The sequence below is a fragment of the Culex quinquefasciatus genome, chromosome 3, assembly GCF_015732765.1.
Source record: "Culex quinquefasciatus strain JHB chromosome 3, VPISU_Cqui_1.0_pri_paternal, whole genome shotgun sequence".
NCBI classification, from domain to species: domain Eukaryota; kingdom Metazoa; phylum Arthropoda; class Insecta; order Diptera; family Culicidae; genus Culex; species Culex quinquefasciatus.
This window is the reverse complement of record NC_051863.1, coordinates 123766261-123784660: the sequence shown is the minus strand read 5'-3', so window position 1 is coordinate 123784660 and position 18400 is coordinate 123766261. Positions and strand designations below refer to the sequence as shown.

Here is an 18400-nt window from a genome sequence, read left to right as displayed (position 1 = left end):
AATCAAGTCCGAACAAGTTTAACTGAAGAGAACTGTCAAACTGTTTGCGTCGACGATAATCGACGTCGAATTGAAGGTAAATCGATGGAAAAAACAACGTCGGGCATGTCGAGTGTTTGTCGTACGTTTGTCGTCCTTTTGACCAATCGATATCGAAACGGTAAAATCAAAACCGTGCGACAACTCGTACGACGTGCGACATTTTTCAAACAGGGATATCGTGTGCGGTTGCCAAAATGGTACACGGAAAATTGAAAGAGTTTGTTTTTGTGATGGTTGCATGCAACTACTCAATATAAAGTTCAACAGAAAGAAATAAAGAAAGAGAAAAGATTTTCTGCAATAGTATCAAATAAATTTTATCACTCAAGATCTGAAAATAAATGTTTCTTGAAAGAATACAGGGCTTAGCTCTCGGCTTAGCTGTAGGTTAGGTGTGATTAATTGTCGACAAAAATACAAAAAATACAAAAAATACTATAATAAAAAAATACAAAAAAACAAAAAAGCAGAAAAAAACAGTGTCCGTCATCAAGGGTGAAATTGGGTTTGGGGGGTGAAATTGGGCCATAAAAATTGCTGAAATTTGTAAGACCCAATCTCACCCCCAAACCCAATTTCACCCCCAAACCCAATTTCACCCTTGATGACGGACACTGTGACAGGTTTTTATTATTTTTCGAGTTAAATTAAAGTTTATGCTCTGTCTAGGCCAGGCCTGCCCAACGTCCGGCCCGCGGGCCGGATCCGGCCCGTGAAGCAATTTCATCCGGCCCGCGACGGCTTTTCAAAATTGTTCTTTGACCGGCCCTTCATAAAATATTCAATAAATAAATTGAGTGTCTAAATTAAAAAAAAAATAGCTTGCGATAAATTTTTCAGATAATATAACAAAACCTTCCCAAGTAGCAAGAAAATCATCGCTCTTTATTTTTTTGTTGAACAATTGCTGCATAAGTGTTTTTATTCGTTAATTATTGAACAAGTGGCAACACATTTGGTCAACTGTTCACATTTTAATCAAAAAACTATTGTTCAACATGGCACAACATGGCACACAAATGCCAAATCTAGCAACGGATTACGAATAGTTCATTTTGAAGTTTATTCTGACCTCAATGAAACATGCTTGTAGAACTCGTAAAGCAAAATGACATTTGCAGACATGATGTTTCATTTCAGTTTGCTGAACGTGATAACATAGTAGATTTGACCTTTCTCTTCGGCTGGGATTTCTCGTAAACAAGTTGTTTATGTGAAGTTCGCGTTCGTGTTCTAAAATCCGAGCAAGGACATGTTGACGAAACAAACAAGGATAGTTCTAAAAATAGAAACAGCTTACGTTCGAAAGAAGTTTGGGTAAACTGTTAGTGAACTTGGTAAAACCTAGATGACCGCAGACTTCTTATTGACGTTTAGGCCTGCTCATCCAACATAACCCCTCGTGGAAAGAAGCAGACGCGCGCCCGGACTTGACATTTGGAGTGATCTTGGGTTCGATACTTGCCCTGAGCATTCTTCATCAAAAAGGAAAACTGATAATGCAGCACCGGGAAACCAGCAGCAGTAGTAGAGTAGTAGCAGCAAGCGATGTTCATTAGCACTCAATCATAATTGAAAAAAATCCCCAAAGGCATAACTAAGAAACTGAATGATTTTTTATGGTTGATATTTTTGTATTATCCATCATTCATATTATTATTATTCATAAATGGCGTATCCCTGTCCAAACTAATAAATTACAAAAAACTAGTAGTTAAAGTATCGTAAAGCGACATTACTCACAAATAAAGGATTAAATAAAGAAAAAACAACTTTTGAGCGAACACCTTGGACGTATTTTATGAAAAGCCTGTTTAACATTCTTGTCTGCCACGATATGTTCTTGAACGGTTATAAAAACGTTTGCCTAACTCCCTCCTGAATCTTAAAGGCAGAATGTTGTTAGACGGTTCTAACGACGTTATCCAACCTGGTTCAGAATCTTATAGTCAAGAGTTCTTATGACATGTTCAACAAACGTTCTCTATGCAAGTAGGACGTGCGCTGGTAAAACTTAATTAAACCACGCACATTTCTAACAGGTTAAGAGATGTTCAACAACAGAAAAACGTGCGCTTTTTCCAGCGTTCAAGAGTTTTCAGGGACGTTGGGAAAACATAGTAAATGAGTTCAACAACAAGTTCGGAAATCTTTTGGCGAACAAAGTGTGCTACTTGGGTTATTTGTTTATTTTGCTTTTGACTATTGTAAGTCACTAAGTTGCTAAATTAACATTTGTTAGGATTATGCATGCCTTTTTATTTTTTGAAATGATTTTATTGCACATCTAAACATTCTTTATGTTTGAATTTAATTCTTATCATTTCAATATTGATGTTATCAGAATTAATTATTAAACTTGAAAAATATGCAAAAAGTTTGCAAAAGACACTGAATTCTAAATTCTGAATGTTCTGGCTGTTTTTATTTCTAATTGTTTCCTTTTTGAGAATTTTTATTTATTATTATTTTTTTCAGAACATTTTTTCAATGATAAAGTTTTGCTAGGAAAAAGCTTAAAAAAGGCAAATTAATCATATTGAAAATAAAGATCGCTGCAAATGTTTAAAAAAAATTAAAATAATCTAAAGAAGTCAAGAAATCAGATAGCATTTATTTCATAATCTTCAATAATTCTAAGAAATTTGAAGAATGACGAATCAGATATATATTTGTATACACTTTTAAAATATTTAAATAAAGGTGCACAACAACGCAAAAAAAAATTCCTAGACAAGATTTGAATCTAAATTCCGTTTTAATAAATTTTATCTTGTTTCGTTGATTTTTCAAACTAGAATAAAAACTTGCAACGACGAAATTTTGATATTGTTTTTAAGTTAATGATGTCAGGGAATTCAATTTTTATCTACAAAAACAATTACAATACAATTTTGTCCAAATCGTTGTATTTCTTTCTTAACGGTACATATCAACCAGACCTTTTGCACCAAGATTATTGTTACAGATATTTTGGTGTCTTCAAAACTACGGGAACTAACGATATAATTTTTTATTCATCCCTTAAAGTACTATTTACAACTTAATTTACGACAAAATTTGACTATTTTTACAACCAAATTGTTGCAGGATTGGGTCCGTAAGTTTGACAATTTTGGAAAAAGAAGACAACAACTTCCTTGGTTGCTGTGCACCCAAGTTATTATAATCTTATTTGCAACACTTGTTTGTGCATTTGTTTACTTAGATTAACCTATTAAAATAAATTTCATGAAAAAAAATGTTTACTGTTTTTTACTTTCACCAACATTAGTTCCGGCCCGCCTCTGCTTTAGAAAAATCAGATCTGGCCCGCAGGGCCAAAAGGTTGGGCACCCCTGGTCTAGGCCCAGAATGATCGAGCTGTCAAATCTGCTATAATGTTGTTAAACTTTCTGTACAGTTGCTGTGATGTTTACCATGGCACTTCAGAATGTTGATTGATTGATTGATTGATTTTTTTTGTGACAGAAAAAGTCAGCAAAGTGCAGACTGAAAAAACTGTTTCTTTTCAATGTGCAATACAAATTAAGTAGACTACATGTCATTTAAATTAAATATAAATGTAACGAAAAAGTTGATGCGGCTGGCTCCAGAACTCCATCGACGTAGACCTTTTAAGGAGTTCGGTTTCTGGCGATTACGGCTGAAAATAAATAAAAGAAAACTACCAAGATAAATGTGTTCAAGATGGATGCAAATACAAACGAGGGATTGAATCGGAGAATTAATTAAACAAAATAATTAAGCTAAAATATTGACGGATTTTAGAAGTTTTTCTATGATGTCAGATCGGGACAAATACTGCTTTTACCAAATCTATTGTTAAAATAATTATAAAGCGGAACTCCATCGAAATTTAAGGTGAAGCCGTTGATCATTTTTGAAGAAAATTAATCATTACTATAAAAAATTCGCAATTCGCAATTCGCAATTTTCAGTGTAAGAACGGGCCTTGACCAATCTTATGCACCAGGTTCCCGACGAACACGCACTGCCCTTACACCTACATCTCACCCTTGCTCTGAGTCAGTACGAGCAGCACGCTAGAACACGCTTAGAGTGTTCGTGCCAGGCATGCACACCTTCTTTTCCGGTTACGCATTTTAACTCGGCCGGGGGTGGTACATTACGTAGGGTTTGATGTAAGTGTATAAGCGCCTAACCATTTATAGTGTGCCTATCATAGCAAAAACTGTTTTATTTTTAGTTTGATTTCAAAAACTAGTTGTAATTTTACTGTGTATTGTATTATCCTGAAACCTTTCGTGTTTATATGTTGCTATTTCTTTTGTCGCGGTGTTTTGTTACAATTTTTGGTCCTAAGCATGTTATAAAAGTTTACCAAAAATACAATAGTAATATTTGTGTTAATCCTTTAACCATTCCATAAATTGAGTAAGGGCTCAAACCTCACTTGTTTGAAAAAAAAAAGGGTGAAGCTGAAGATTGAAAACAATAGACAGTAAAAGAGAATTTATTCTATAAAAATCAAGAATCAATAGTACGAGAATGATGAGCGTATTTTAAAGAATAAAAATGAGAAGCTAGATGTATTAGATGTAAAATTAGACAATAGTTAATAAATAGAGATACAAAACAAGCTTAGATTATAGTAATGATAATTTATAGGACAGATAAAGAATTATTCAAATAAATAAATTCGCAATAAAATCAAAAAAAGATTAGGCAAATGATAAATAGACTTGATATTACTAGTACATTAAGAAAAATTATATTTTTAAGGAAAAAAAAACCAAAGTTTGTTACAGCAGTCTCAATTGGTAAAAAAGAGTGGAAAAGCTTTGAGAGATAAGAGAATCAAAAGTTATTAAATAGATATTAAATAGAAGAATCAGTGAAGAATTGGGAATCAGAAGAGCAAAATAAAAATAGGAGATAGGTGGTAGCTGAGAATGAAGAGAAGAGAAACCCCGTTGTGCGATGTTTCAGGTACATCCACAGCAGTTGCCTCAACATACTGCGAATCAAAACAATACCGTCTACAATCACAAATTATTTCCCTTTCCCACATTGCCGCGCCCCTTTCTTTTAGCCGTCTCGACTCTGACACTCGCTGGTCAAAGGTTTACGATCCGTTTCCACAGGCCACCAGCTAGGTCATCATGAAAACCAAGCCAACGTGGAGGTAAGAAAATAGGACACTCGCAAGGAACCAGAGCTATACTGTTCTGATCAAGATAATTCGGATGATCTAACAGAAATACGGATGTTGTTAGTTGCGCTCCTTCCAGGATGTTCCTTACGTGGACGTCAACCGAAGAGCACGCAACAAGGTCAGTGCCATTGCATGCTCTTAGGTATCAATCCTTGGCCTGCATTAATCATTACTATAAAAAATTGTGTATTAAATTCAATTTAACGAATTTCAGCACCAAAAGGAATCAGCATGTGCCGGTTGTTGCCTTCTTGAAGCCACTGAAGGAATTTTTGAACTAAATCAATTGTGCTTCAAAATTTATATAATTTTGTGGCACAGTCATTGACGTCCTAGTTGGCAATCATTGATTAATGACGATTTCCATAACTTAACGAGGAATGGGATATTCGTTACCAAAAGGAATCAGCATGTGTAGGGCACTATTCTAAACAACTTGTTGAAGGAATTTTGCCAAAATATTGAAAGCACCGCAAAATTTATATCTTTGAAGGAAAAATCATGACAATGATGGAAGTCTTCACGTTAAACTGCGCTCACCAGGTACTGAGGTTACGTTAGGACGATTTAACAGATCGTGATATCTTGTGCCATATTGATGGCTAGAACGAACGAATTTAGTATTACTATGGGTTTTATTATTTAAGCAAAGGAAAATGAAACCACAAACTTGAAAAACATATATTCCCCTGACAGGTAAAATATTATTCTTTACATACAAATCGACTGTGTGACTACGAATAGGAAGTTTAAGATGATTTTTAGGATTCTATTTTGAGCTACTTGAAGTTTATTGATAAGAAGACCACATGCATTACCCCAAACAGCTGTTACATAGGAAAGTATAGAATGTAATAGAGAATAATAGATAAGAAAAAGAACTTTTTGAGGAAGCTTGTGCATTATTTTAAAGGTGATACCAGTGATTTTATGAAGTTTTAGTATAAGAGCATTGATATGTGCTGCCCAATTAAGACGATAATCTAGAATGATACCTAAACATTAAGTGTCTGAGACTATTTCTAAATCTGGAAATTTACTTGTGGTGACAGATAAACTATTGGGTGAATTTTTTTTTATATTTATAACTCCATGTAAGCGTAAGCGCACGTAGTACACGGTTACTGAAAATCGCACTTTTGGGAGTTCAGAAATCGCACTTTTAACAGTTCGCTTAAACGAACTGAAAAAAGTGTGATTTCGCGAACTCGAAAAATGGTAAAAATCGCCAAAAAACGAGTTCAGTTAAGCGAACTCCCAAAAGTGCGATTTTGGACTTAGCGAATTTTTTGAAATTCGTTGAAACTTTTCATCTAAAATATTTATTGTTAGTTTGTTTTTGCGCTCCGGAGCTACGGGATGATTTTCGGGTAAGTAAAACGGACGGATTTTCATGGCGAAAAGGACGGATTAATAGACAAGAATGCAAGAGGAATCCGTCCGCCGGTGGACGGATTGCCTTCAATGTTTGCGAAAAGGTTCCGGCCACCGGTGAACGGATTACGGCAGAAGGTTTTGCAAGAGAAATCTGTCCGCCGGTGGACGGATTACGGCACAAGTTTTTGCAAGAGGAATCCGTCCGCCGGTGGACGGATTGCCTTCCAATGTTGGCGAAACGGTTCGGTCCACCGGTGAACGGATTACGACACAAGGTTTTGCTAGAGGAACCGTCTACCGGTGGACGGATCACTGGAAAAGAACGCAAGAGGAATCCAACCACCGGTGGACGGATTACTGGACAAGGACGCAAGAGGAATCCGTTGGACAGAGTGCCTTCCAATGTTGGCGGAAAAGTTCGGTCCAACGGTGGAAGGATTACGGCAAAAGTTTTCTCAAGAGGAATCCGTCTACCGGTGGACGGATTACTGGTCAAGGACGCAAGAGGAATCCGTCTACCGGTGGACGGATTACTGGTCAAGGACGCAAGAGGAATCCGTCTACCGGTGGACGGATTACTGGTCAAGGACGCAAGAGGAATCCGTCCACCGGTGGACGGATTACTGGACAAGAACGCAAAAGGAATCCGTCCGCCGGTGGACGGATTGCTTGCCAAAGTCGGCAAGAGGTACTGGTCCACCGGTGAACGGATTCCTGGGCAATGTTTTGCAGGAGGAATCCACCAACGGGTGGACGGATTGTCTGCCCAAGTTGGCAAGGGGAACAGGTTCACCGGTGGAATGATTTCTTGGCAATATAATCGATCAGTGATGGGTTTTCTTTTCATAAATTCACTTCAATTATTAAATTAATATTTTTTTATTTTTATTTTTTTTTTTCAAAACAGGTTTACGAATTATTTTATTCTAGTTTTAGGTCTTCTTGTGATCGCTCAACCAAGATGTGCAAAAGAGGTGAACGTCGCCGGTTGAACCTTCCCGTATTTTCGTATCGATACCATCACCAACCGCGAGAACCCGAGATCAACCGCTTTTGAACCGGTATGACCTAGGTTACGACCAATTATGTGCTGTACTAATTATTATGCAACTAACTTTATTCTCAATTTTAGGCCGGCTCTAGAGATTCCGAGCCACTCCGAACCAGAGGATATCAGCGAGCGCGGCAGCACAGGGCACGGATTGGCCTATTTCGAACCGGAATTCCACGCTCTCGCTGGTGAAAGCTTCCCATAGCAGCAGTACTAGCGGCTCGTACGGACATCTGTCGGATAGTGCGCTGGGACCGGTGCTTTTGCCGGGTCTACCCGGACATCACCTGCATACAGCCAGCATGTTCCCGCTTCACCATCCGCTGCAGCTGGGACATTCTTTGGCCAAGTCGCAGGTAAAAAGCTTCGTCAGTGGATTTCCCGATCAGCACTAACTAACACCGAACTTTCTATTTCCAGCAAATCAACGATCTCTCTAGCAATAAGCAGGAATAGACAACCTCCTGTCCAACCAGTGAAACGACAAGAGGCGGACAGCACAAGCAATGCTCTGCAGAAGACATCCCGCGTCATACGTGAACCATCCCCGCACGTCCTAATGCACAAGAGAAGTCCTTCGAACGGGTCGGCCATGGTCACCTCAAATCATCAGCTAAACCCAATGTCAGGTTCTAACCTCGCTTCCTTTTTGTAGTTTGAAGTTTGCTGCAAGGCATACTCCCGGCTTGAGAACCTCAAAACCCATCTGCGATCACACACCGGCGAAAAGCCGTACACCGGCGAGTATCCGGGTTGTAGCAAGGCGTTCAACAACGTGTCCGACCATGCAAAACACCAGAACCGCACCTACAGCATTGCGGTAAGACAAGTTTTAACGAGCTGTGCCTGTGCTGTGGCCTCACGCTAACCGTTGCATTACTTTCAGAATTACTACGTCTGCAAAGCCCCTGTTTGTAGCAAGCGCTACACCAATCCGGACACGTAGCGGACTTTTACATGAACAAGAAGCACAAGGGCAACGGATACCACCACGGCGAGGGAGACGACAGGGAAGACTGGAACCACATGTTGACGGAAACCCCCGGAGGACATGCAGAGTGGCAAGACAACGAGCATGAGCAGTCGGATCATCAAGTCGGAGTCGGACGCACACTCGCCGGGTCAACCGCCGATCAGTAGTCCGATGTCGATCTCGGCGCTTACTGCTAGGCTGATGGACGATTGCGACGGCGGCAGCATGCAGCTGGGCAGTCTCGAAGTTGATCCGGCTTGGCCGTACGCGGACGAGGATTTGGAGGTGAGTTTGAAAGTTGACCTTGTGACGTATTAAGCTTGTCTTACTTATGGTCTCTTTAATTCCAAGTCGCCGATCTGCCATTCGTCCTGCGGGAAATTGTTGACCTCGGTGGTCCGGCCACAACGACAGCTGGTGCCCGCCTACCGGAAGTACTCGGAATCGGTTCAAGAACCGAATCGGGCACGACTCCGTCATCGCCCCTCGCCAAGAACAACTGCAGGGTTGTTACGGACGGCGCGGGTCGCGCGGATGGCGCGTTTCGCGCGGATAGCGCGGATTTGGCGCGGATTTGCTGACTAATTTTGCTCAGGCGCGGATTTCGCGCGGATGGCAATTTTAATAAATAAATAGATAAAATTACTTTCAAGTTTGTTTTTTTCATTGAGTTGCAATTTCAATTTCTTATTAATAGATTTTTTTTGAAAATGATTGTTTGTATTTTCTTAGTACGAACCGTCGAAAAATTAAGATGAAGATTATGTAGAGATTATTTTTCAAATGTATGGTTGAGAATTTCTTAAATTTAATTATTACTACACTTAACTCATTTCTTAGTATATCCGGCTCTAAATATGTAATTTCTTTTGAGTTTTGAGTAATGTTTTTTTTAACCCTTATTTATTTTCAATTTTTTAGTGGATTTATTCAATTTGCCTTTGAATTGTAGATGGGATTTACCCGTAGAAATATTTTTCTAAATTTAAACATTCTTGGTGAAAAATAAAAAGATCAGAACATTCCAAAATTATTGCTCTATCAAAAATTCGAAATTTTTTTTATATTTAATAGTTTTTTTGAATCAATTTTTAAAATTCAGATTCAACCAATTTTGAATTTCTAAAATCGTAATTTAAAAAATCCTAAATTTCTAAATTCAGAATTTTAAAAATCTGAAATTCAAAACTCCAAAAAACTAAAAAATCCAAAATTCAAAATTTAGAGAAAAAATCAAAATTAAAAAAAATTAAAATTAAAAAAAATCTAATTTTGAAAATAAAAAATATTAAATTTAAAAAAAAATGGAAATCTAAAAAAATCTCCAATAAAATTTAAATTCTTAAATTCTTAAATTCTTAAATTCTTAAATTCTTAAATTCTTAAATTCTTAAATTCTTAAATTCTTAGATTCTTAAATTCTTAAATTCTTAAATTCTTAAATTCTTAAATTCTTAAGTTCTTAAATTCTTAAATTCTTAAATTCTTAAATTCTTAAATTCTTAAATTCCTAAATTCTTAAATTCTTAAATTCTTAAATTCTTAAATTCTTAAATTCTTAAATTCTTAAATTCTTAAATTCTTAAATTCTTAAATTCTTAAATTCTTAAATTCTTAAATTCTTAAATTCTTAAATTCTTAAATTCTTAAATTCTTAAATTCTTAAATTCTTAAATTCTTAAATTCTTAAATTCTTAAATTCTTAAATTCTTAAATTCTTAAATTCTTAAATTCTTAAATTCTTAAATTCTTAAATTCTTAAATTCTTAAATTCTTAAATTCTTAAATTCTTAAATTCTTAAATTCTTAAATTCTTAAATTCTTAAATTCTTAAATTCTTAAATTCTTAAATTCTTAAATTCTTAAATTCTTAAATTCTTAAATTCTTAAATTCTTAAATTCTTAAATTCTTAAATTCTTAAATTCTTAAATTCTTAAATTCTTAAATTCTTAAATTCTTAAATTCTTAAATTCTTAAATTCTTAAATTCTTAAATTCTTAAATTCTTAAATTCTTAAATTCTTAAATTCTTAAATTCTTAAATTCTTAAATTCTTAAATTCTTAAATTCTTAAATTCTTAAATTCTTAAATTCTTAAATTCTTAAATTCTTAAATTCTTAAATTCTTAAATTCTTAAATTCTTAAATTCTTAAATTCTTAAATTCTTAAATTCTTAAATTCTTAAATTCTTAAATTCTTAAATTCTTAAATTCTTAAATTCTTAAATTCTTAAATTCTTAAATTCTTAAATTCTTAAATTCTTAAATTCTTAAATTCTTAAATTCTTAAATTCTTAAATTCTTAAATTCTTAAATTCTTAAATTCTTAAATTCTTAAATTCTTAAATTCTTAAATTCTTAAATTCTTAAATTCTTAAATTCTTAAATTCTTAAATTCTTAAATTCTTAAATTCTTAAATTCTTAAATTCTTAAATTCTTAAATTCTTAAATTCTTAAATTCTTAAATTCTTAAATTCTTAAATTCTTAAATTATTAAATTCTTAAATTATTAAATTCTTAAATTCTTAAATTCTTAAATTCTTAAATTCTTAAATTCTTAAATTCTTAAATTCTTAAATTCTTAAATTCTTAAATTCTTAAATTCTTAAATTCTTAAATTCTTAAATTCTTAAATTCTTAAATTCTTAAATTCTTAAATTCTTAAATTCTTAAATTCTTAAATTCTTAAATTCTTAAATTCTTAAATTCTTAAATTTTTAAATTCTTAAATTCTAAAAATCCTTAAATTCTTGAATTCTTAATTTTTTAGAAGAAAATATTTCAAATATTGGAAATGCAAATTATTTTGGAATGAAATTTTAGTGAGAAATTTGTAATACAATCTGTATTAAAATACATAGATTTTGAATTTATAGAATTTCGAAATCTAAAATTTAATCATAATAAAATTTTAGATTTTGGTTTTTTTAGCCAACATTTTTGAAGTTAAATAATGAATAAATAAATTAGATTTTTAAATTTTGTTTATATTGGTTGATAATTTTCTATTTTGTTTATATTGGTCAAAATTATTGTAGTGTCCTTCTGATTTGCAAATAGTTTTTTTGGTGACACTTTTCTTGACGTTTTTTGAGGTATTTTTAAAAGGATTTTTGCTTTCATTCCTTCAAACATAAAACGAGTTTAATTTTTTATCAAATGCTTTCTGTATTAGTTTTTTCTTTGGAAATAACATTTCTTGAATATTGGTCGCGATTTTTTTTTATATGGCGCGGATTTCGCGCGGATATAGGTTTCGGTCGGCGCGGATTTGGCGCGGATTTTTTTTCGACTTTCCCGTAACAACCCTGAACTGCCATACGACGGATGGGAGTTTTACGACTTCTGCCGCTGTCGTGCAACAACAACACGATGATGTCGAACGTGACCTGAACCCGGATCAGCTACGGCGGGATAGCAGCAACAGCACCACGAGCAGTTCTTAGTTCAACATGCACTCGGCGGATATCAGCTGGCAGAGAAGCCAAGCATCGCTACGGAGCTCGATCTGGCCGATGCGCCCTTGCAGCTACTACAACTCGTCGTTCGACGATCCGATCCTACCGGGAAGTTAGCAGCGGTCCAGTTCAATGTCTACGGCAATGGATAGAGGCCAGCCAGCAAGTTCCATCAATCGCGTTTGAGGAGGTCGAAGAGGGTGAGATTGCCGAAAATAAGTTGGACGTGACGATTTCCAGCAGAAGTCGCCTGACAAAACTGCTTCCTCGCCCCAGTTTCCTCCTCGAAGGAAGTCATCGGTACATCGGTGAACATCACGTTGGCGGCCGGACAACCTCCAGCAGCAACGCTTGGTCCTTCTCCTGTTCATTCAGGTCACGGTAACAGAAAAGGTCGGACCTGCAGATGAATAATTAATAAATATATTGTACTTCACGAAACATGCTTTAATGAATAAAAATAAAAAAAAATGCTATTAATTTATTTTCAATTTTAATTTATTTCGGATTCCAAAAGAAAAACCTAAAGCGCCCAAAGATAGGCAACCTACAAAGCCTCTAAAGCCAGTGAAATATTTCGCCACAGAGTAATCCAGAGAGAACAGTCAAAACAAAAGCAGTCACATTTTGTGGCTCCGTTACTTGTATACCCTTTGGAAAAGTAGCGGCTTTCAGCGTTATGTTTTGAGCGTTACGGGGTTGATGAAGAAAAATTTTCATCATAGTAAACTCAGGATTTTTCAGATTTTTTTGTTTTGTTTTGACAAGTGCCATGTTTTGATGACTGATTTGTAATTTTGTTCCTTTCAAGTTTTATGTTTTTTTAAGGAGCTTGGGAAGCAGTTAAAAGTTATAATCCAGTTTATGCCTGAAGTGTCCCTCAGCCGTGCCCTCAGGACTACCCAAATGATTTGGCGGTGGGATGAAAACTATGCTTCCTTCCGGGTATTTGTTTCGCTATCTCAAATTGCCGCCCGTGGATCAGGCAAATTCTTATTGCCTACCCAAGGCAGGTTGCCCAACGTCCAGGGGATCCATGAGTGCAATCTGACGAAGTTTATCCTACTCGAAGTCCTATTGAGGTTTTATGAGTACTCCATACAAATATATGTCTTTGTGAAGGAAAATGAATGTGTTAGCAAGGACAAAAGGGGGAGGTCAAGGGGGGGAGGGGGGGGGGGGTCGCATGCCATGCAATCTTCGCAGTTTTTATTAAACAGAGGAAAAAAGAGGAAAACCTGACGTAGGTTAGTCATAGTCCCAAGATTAAGACTATAAATGAAAATTAAACATAGAAATAAGAAGATTCCATCTACTTATCCAATGTTTCTAGTAGTATGTTACGTCGTTTCCCAAAAACTGTCCTGTTACAGCTACGAAAACTGTCCCAAACAATTTCGCACAATTTTTCACTTTAAAGAAAGCTTAGTTTTCAGAAAATTCCACTGGAATTCCGTTGGAATTGGAATTAATTACTCGAAACCACATCTCCAGTGAGAACTTGGTCAGTTCGAGCCACAGCGTTGCCAGCATGAAACTTCCAACACGTAATCCAAGTAATTATTTGGCGGAACTTGGCCCACAAGTGAGAGGAGGTGGTTCCTAGACAGCTACAAGTTGGTCCTTTTCCAAAACTTCCACGAAACTTTGGATATACCAGATGTGGTCCGCGATAGTCTTCAGAAAATCCACATTGTTGATTGAGAGATTGTGAAAAATTTTGACAGCTAAATTTAGAACCTGGTTGCTGCGAAAAAAATGTAACGCTTTAAACGTCAACTTTCTCGGAGACAATCAACAGTGTTGCTGAAGGGGGGATGTACCACGATGTACCGCGTAACGCAACCATAAATTAAATGCCAGTGCTCCCTCTGGGTTACTCTGTGATTTCGCCATGCTCGAACTCGGCAGTTCATGAAAATCATGATTTCGCCAGTTCGACCCACTTTACCAAAAAAAGTGTTATCCGAGTTGTACTCCAAAAATCATGATAATTACCATTTTTTGGTTCTTTTTGGTAAGCGTGTACTTGATGTCAAATTTGAGAAGCACCTAGGTTGCAAGCGTGCGTAATTTCATTTTAACCCATTTCTAGCTGAATGCAAATTGTTGTGTGAGCCTCTACTGTTGATGTGAAACTGTTGACGTTTGTTAAACTTCAACAGCTGTCACTTCATTCGTGAAAGACAACAACAAAAACTAAAATTTTCATTTTCTCTACTTTTTTCGTAATTTCCGGCACGTATTCCGCTACAATTCAACGGTTTGCGGTGCGCGGACACTTTTCCGTGTGTGCCCCTTCAAATTGCACCAAAAACAGGTGAGAAATCCTTCTAAATCGGGACTATTTAGCACTTCAAGGTTGCATAACGGAACCTTTGTTTACAGAATGGAATTCGAGCAAGAGCAGCCGGAGCAAGTCCCGGCGGAGGCGGATCCACCACCGGCCACGTCTGCACCTGCGATTAAAGCCTGCGGGCTGTGCCTGTGCAAGAACTCGTCCATCACGCCGGTCGGTCCGGAGGACGACGCGATGCGCCAGAAGGTGGACAAGATCTTCTACTTCCAGATCGTCCGAGGGCGCGGAGCAGAGGGTTTGATTTGTGAGACGTGCCGCGAAACGGTTGACGGGTTCTACGAGTACGCGGAGCAGGTGCTGCGTAACCAGCAATTTCTGCGCTCGACGATGGTCGCGTCGGGGTCGGGGTTGAGTACGGACGGAGGCGCGACGATCAAGCAGGAGTTTATTAAGCACGAGCCGGACGAAACGGAGTGGGTCGGGGTGGACACTTATTGTGAAACGCGGATTCAGGGCGATCAGGATTGGGTGCTGGATGATGGGGAGGAGGAAGAGGATGGGGAGGGTGACGTTACGGATTCAATTAGTGAGGGTGAGGGCGAAGAGGGGACGGAGTTTGTGCAGGACGTTAAACCGAAGCGGAAGTATACGAAGAGGAAGGACCGGTTGATGGCTAAGAAACCAAAAATTATCAAGAAGGAACAGGATTTGGATAATCCGCCGATTGACAAGCTGGTTCTGCAGCACTACAAGCTGTCGTGCGATGTTTGCGCGGAACCGCTGGAAGATTTCACCGAGCTGCGGAAGCACTACAAGTACGTACACAACGAGCCGGGCTATCTCAAGTGTTGCAACAAGAAGATCTACAAAAAGTGCTGGATGATTGAGCACATTCAACTGCATTTGAATCCGGACGCGTTCCATTGTGCACTTTGTAACAAAAGTTACAGCTCGAGCAAAGTTCTTAAAGAACACACCAAAGAGGTCCACGCGCCGGAAGAGAACCGCCACTTCAAGTGCGAAACCTGCTTCAAACCGTTCGTGTCCAACGCCCATCTCAACGCCCACATCATGGTCGCGCACGGTTCCGTGCCGTGTCCTCAATGTCCCAAAGTCCTCGCTTCGCAAGGTTCCCTCAAGAAGCACCTCGTGGCGATGCACGGCGAAGGCGAACAGCACGTTTGCGACGTCTGCGCGCGCGTCTTCCGCTCCAAGCAGTGCTTCGAAACCCACGTCCAGGGCCACCTCGGGACGCGCCTCGACAACAAGGTCCAGTGCAGCGTCTGCTCCGTCTGGCTCACCGACAAGTACTGCCTCACCAAACACATGCGCCGCATGCACGTCGAAGAAATAGCGCTGTCGTGCGAGCTGTGCGGCAAGCAGGTCCGCAACCAGGACGCCCTCAACTGCCACGTGCGCCGGGCGCACACCGAAAGCCGCTACGAGTGCGATATGTGCAAGAAGAAGTTCAAGCGGCCGCACCACATGAGAGTTAGTCGAAGCTCCAAACCCCGGTTTCAAATTTAAAAACTAATTGCTTCATTTTACGCAGGAACACATTGCGATCCACCACACCGGCGAGGACATTTACAGCTGCAACCACTGCACGGAGCGGTTCAACACGAAAAACAAGCAGTACCTGCACCGGAAGACGGCCCACCCGGTCGAGTACGAGGCCGAGATGCGCAAGCGGATGATGAAGGATGCGTGAGGGGGTGAAATGGTTGGGTATTGTGTCAAAGAATTGGCAGGAATCTTTATTCCGAAAGTATTTGTGTCGGGGAAAAAACTATTTCTTACTGAGTTCAATGAGTTTTTTTTTGTACGAAGTGTTGAGAAAGTTTCGAGCTATTCGTAGAAATAGAGTCTTCGAAGTGGCTTTCAACTTGGGCTTGGCGTTCTCTTGTAAGATTCCTACGTCTGAAGGATCTCGGCCCGGGATTCGAACTGACGATTGTGGGTCCAACTGGCCACTCAAGGTTGTGGCTTTCGAAATGGCCATTTTCATGTCCATTATCAAAAACCTTGAATTTTGATATTCAAATTGCCCAAAATCGTATGGTTCGGTAAACGCCCCCCCCCCCCCCCCGGGAGAACCTCCCTGAGGGCACCGGCTACTCCAAACCCAAAAAAAAAGCCCAGTCCCTTAGCGCCGGTTATCCCATTCTTACACACCAATTTTTTTTTGCTGAAAATCAGTAAGGTTTTACTGAGATTTCATCTACTGAAATTTCAGTTAACGATTCAGCAATTTAGATTTTACTGAACTGTCAGTTAACTGATTTTTGTCACTTTGACAGATGATTTACTGAAATTTCAGTAAAATAGTTGTAAAAACAACTGAAACGTCAAATAATTTTGCTGAAAATTCAGTTAGGGACCATCCATAAACCACGTGGACACTTTTTTGGGAATCTGTTACCCACCTCCCTCTCGTGGACTTTTTTGTATGGATCGTGGACAATCGACTTAACCCCCTCCCCTAAAGTGTCCACGTGGTTTATGGATGGTCCCTTTTTTATTTTTTATTTTGAGGTGTGCACTTTGTTGGAAAGCTTTTTACAACTTTCACGATTGTTGCAAAATCTCTGAAATCCGCAATATTGCGGATTTCAGAGATTTTTAGACAATCGTGCAAGTTGTGAAAAGCTCTCCAACAAAGTGCACATCTCAAACTACAGCAGAAAAAAAACTATCTAAGACACACACCCTAGTTTGAAACTGATCTAAAGTGGTCGAAAGCAACAAAGCTCAGTCGAGAAACGCACCACTCGTGGCAAGGGGGAGAAGGGGTAGGATTTCAAGTATGCAAATAACGTCATGATTCGAATTCCCGGACGCTTCGAAACCCGGACACTTTAACTTGTTTTATCAATTATTTTGATATAAGTTCGCATTATGAATGTCAAAACTGTGTTATTTGATGAATTCTAACATCAACTTTCATTTAAAGTTTGTTTGAACGCTGTAGTTAATGCCAAAACAATTAAATAAAATAAAATTATAAGTTTACCAAAAATGCGAAACATTTCAACGGATATATTTCATAGGCGTCTGAAGCACCGGCAAGGCAAAGCAGAAATGTATGTTTTTGATTTTATTAAATTCTAGCCATTTTTTATATAAACTATCGATTGTTTTGATGTTAACGCTTATTTGAGACCTAAAGAATGCCATTCACTAACATTTCAGTCCAAATTTGTGCGATTTATAAACAAAATCGAGTGTCCGGAATTCGAAGCAAAAGTGTCCGGATTTCGAATCAGCTTTTAACAGTGTCTGGGATTCGAAGCACAACAAGTCATTTTAATTTTCAAATTCTGATGAAAAACTTTTAGAAAAAACATATTTTGCATGCATTCTCTTAAAATTGACTGTTTATACTAAATCCTGACGATATTTCTACATTTCCAACTGATTACGTGATTTTTTGCCAGCTATAACAAAAATAATATGGTACTAAGTGTCCGGATTTCGAATCATGACGTTATTTGGTGTGCAGTTATGATTTGCAAGGGTGGAGAATTTGGTGCAAAGTGTGCAATAAAGTCGGTATAAAGAAATGTCCAGAAGACATTATTTAGTTAAGTTGCACCCCAATTCCTCAAATATATTATGATCGTCGTTCCAGAGAGAAGTGGAATATTCAAATACACTCAACCCCGGTGGTTGGTCACTTTTTCGTTTGACACTTTTTTAGTTTGTACCCCGTTGGCTGGTCAAAGTCAAACTAAAAAGTAACGAACTGTCACTTCTTACACAGCGCTCACGCACACTATCAAAACAAACGTTTGGTAGTGTGTGTGAACTCCGTGTAAAACGGGTGTCAAACTAAAACGTGATCCCGTTCGTTTGACAACAGTTGGTGTCAAACCATCGGGGTTTGAGTGTACTCAATATCTGGAGATTTTTTTGGTCCAACAAATCAAATTTTCAGTTTTTGCTTTTTGGGTGTTTTAATACCCCTGACTCAAGGCTGTATCAAAAACACCCAAGAAGCATAAACTGGAAATTTGGTTT

General features: G+C 37.9%; 3 protein-coding genes across 4 annotated transcripts; all 3 read left to right on the top strand.

The window, feature by feature from the left end:
• The first annotated feature begins 8015 nt into the window (after positions 1 to 8015).
• LOC119770121 (protein cubitus interruptus-like) lies at positions 8016 to 8595 on the top strand. The gene is made up of 3 exons (XM_038264449.1): positions 8016 to 8244; positions 8305 to 8469; positions 8536 to 8595. The coding sequence occupies exons 1-3, from the start codon at positions 8209 to 8211 to the stop codon at positions 8593 to 8595; spliced, it is 261 nt and encodes an 86-aa protein (XP_038120377.1). The 5' UTR covers positions 8016 to 8208.
• Positions 8596 to 8614: 19 nt separating this feature from the next.
• On the top strand, positions 8615 to 12198 carry LOC119769228. Its single transcript, XM_038261156.1, has 3 exons — positions 8615 to 8907; positions 8974 to 9128; positions 12153 to 12198. Exons 1-3 carry the CDS (start codon positions 8701 to 8703, stop codon positions 12196 to 12198), a joined length of 408 nt encoding a protein of 135 aa, XP_038117084.1. The 5' UTR covers positions 8615 to 8700.
• A 2036-nt stretch (positions 12199 to 14234) lies between these two features.
• On the top strand, positions 14235 to 16184 carry LOC6037611 (transcription factor grauzone). 2 transcript variants are annotated; one of them, XM_038265090.1, is made up of 3 exons: positions 14235 to 14396; positions 14466 to 15871; positions 15933 to 16184. In XM_038265090.1, exons 2-3 carry the CDS (start codon positions 14471 to 14473, stop codon positions 16089 to 16091), a joined length of 1560 nt encoding a protein of 519 aa, XP_038121018.1. In that variant the 5' UTR covers positions 14235 to 14396; positions 14466 to 14470; the 3' UTR covers positions 16092 to 16184. The 2 variants fall into 2 exon arrangements, with proteins under 2 accessions (XP_038121018.1, XP_038121017.1); XM_038265089.1 differs by having other exon boundaries at positions 14235 to 14401; positions 14470 to 15871.
• Positions 16185 to 18400: the final 2216 nt, after the last annotated feature.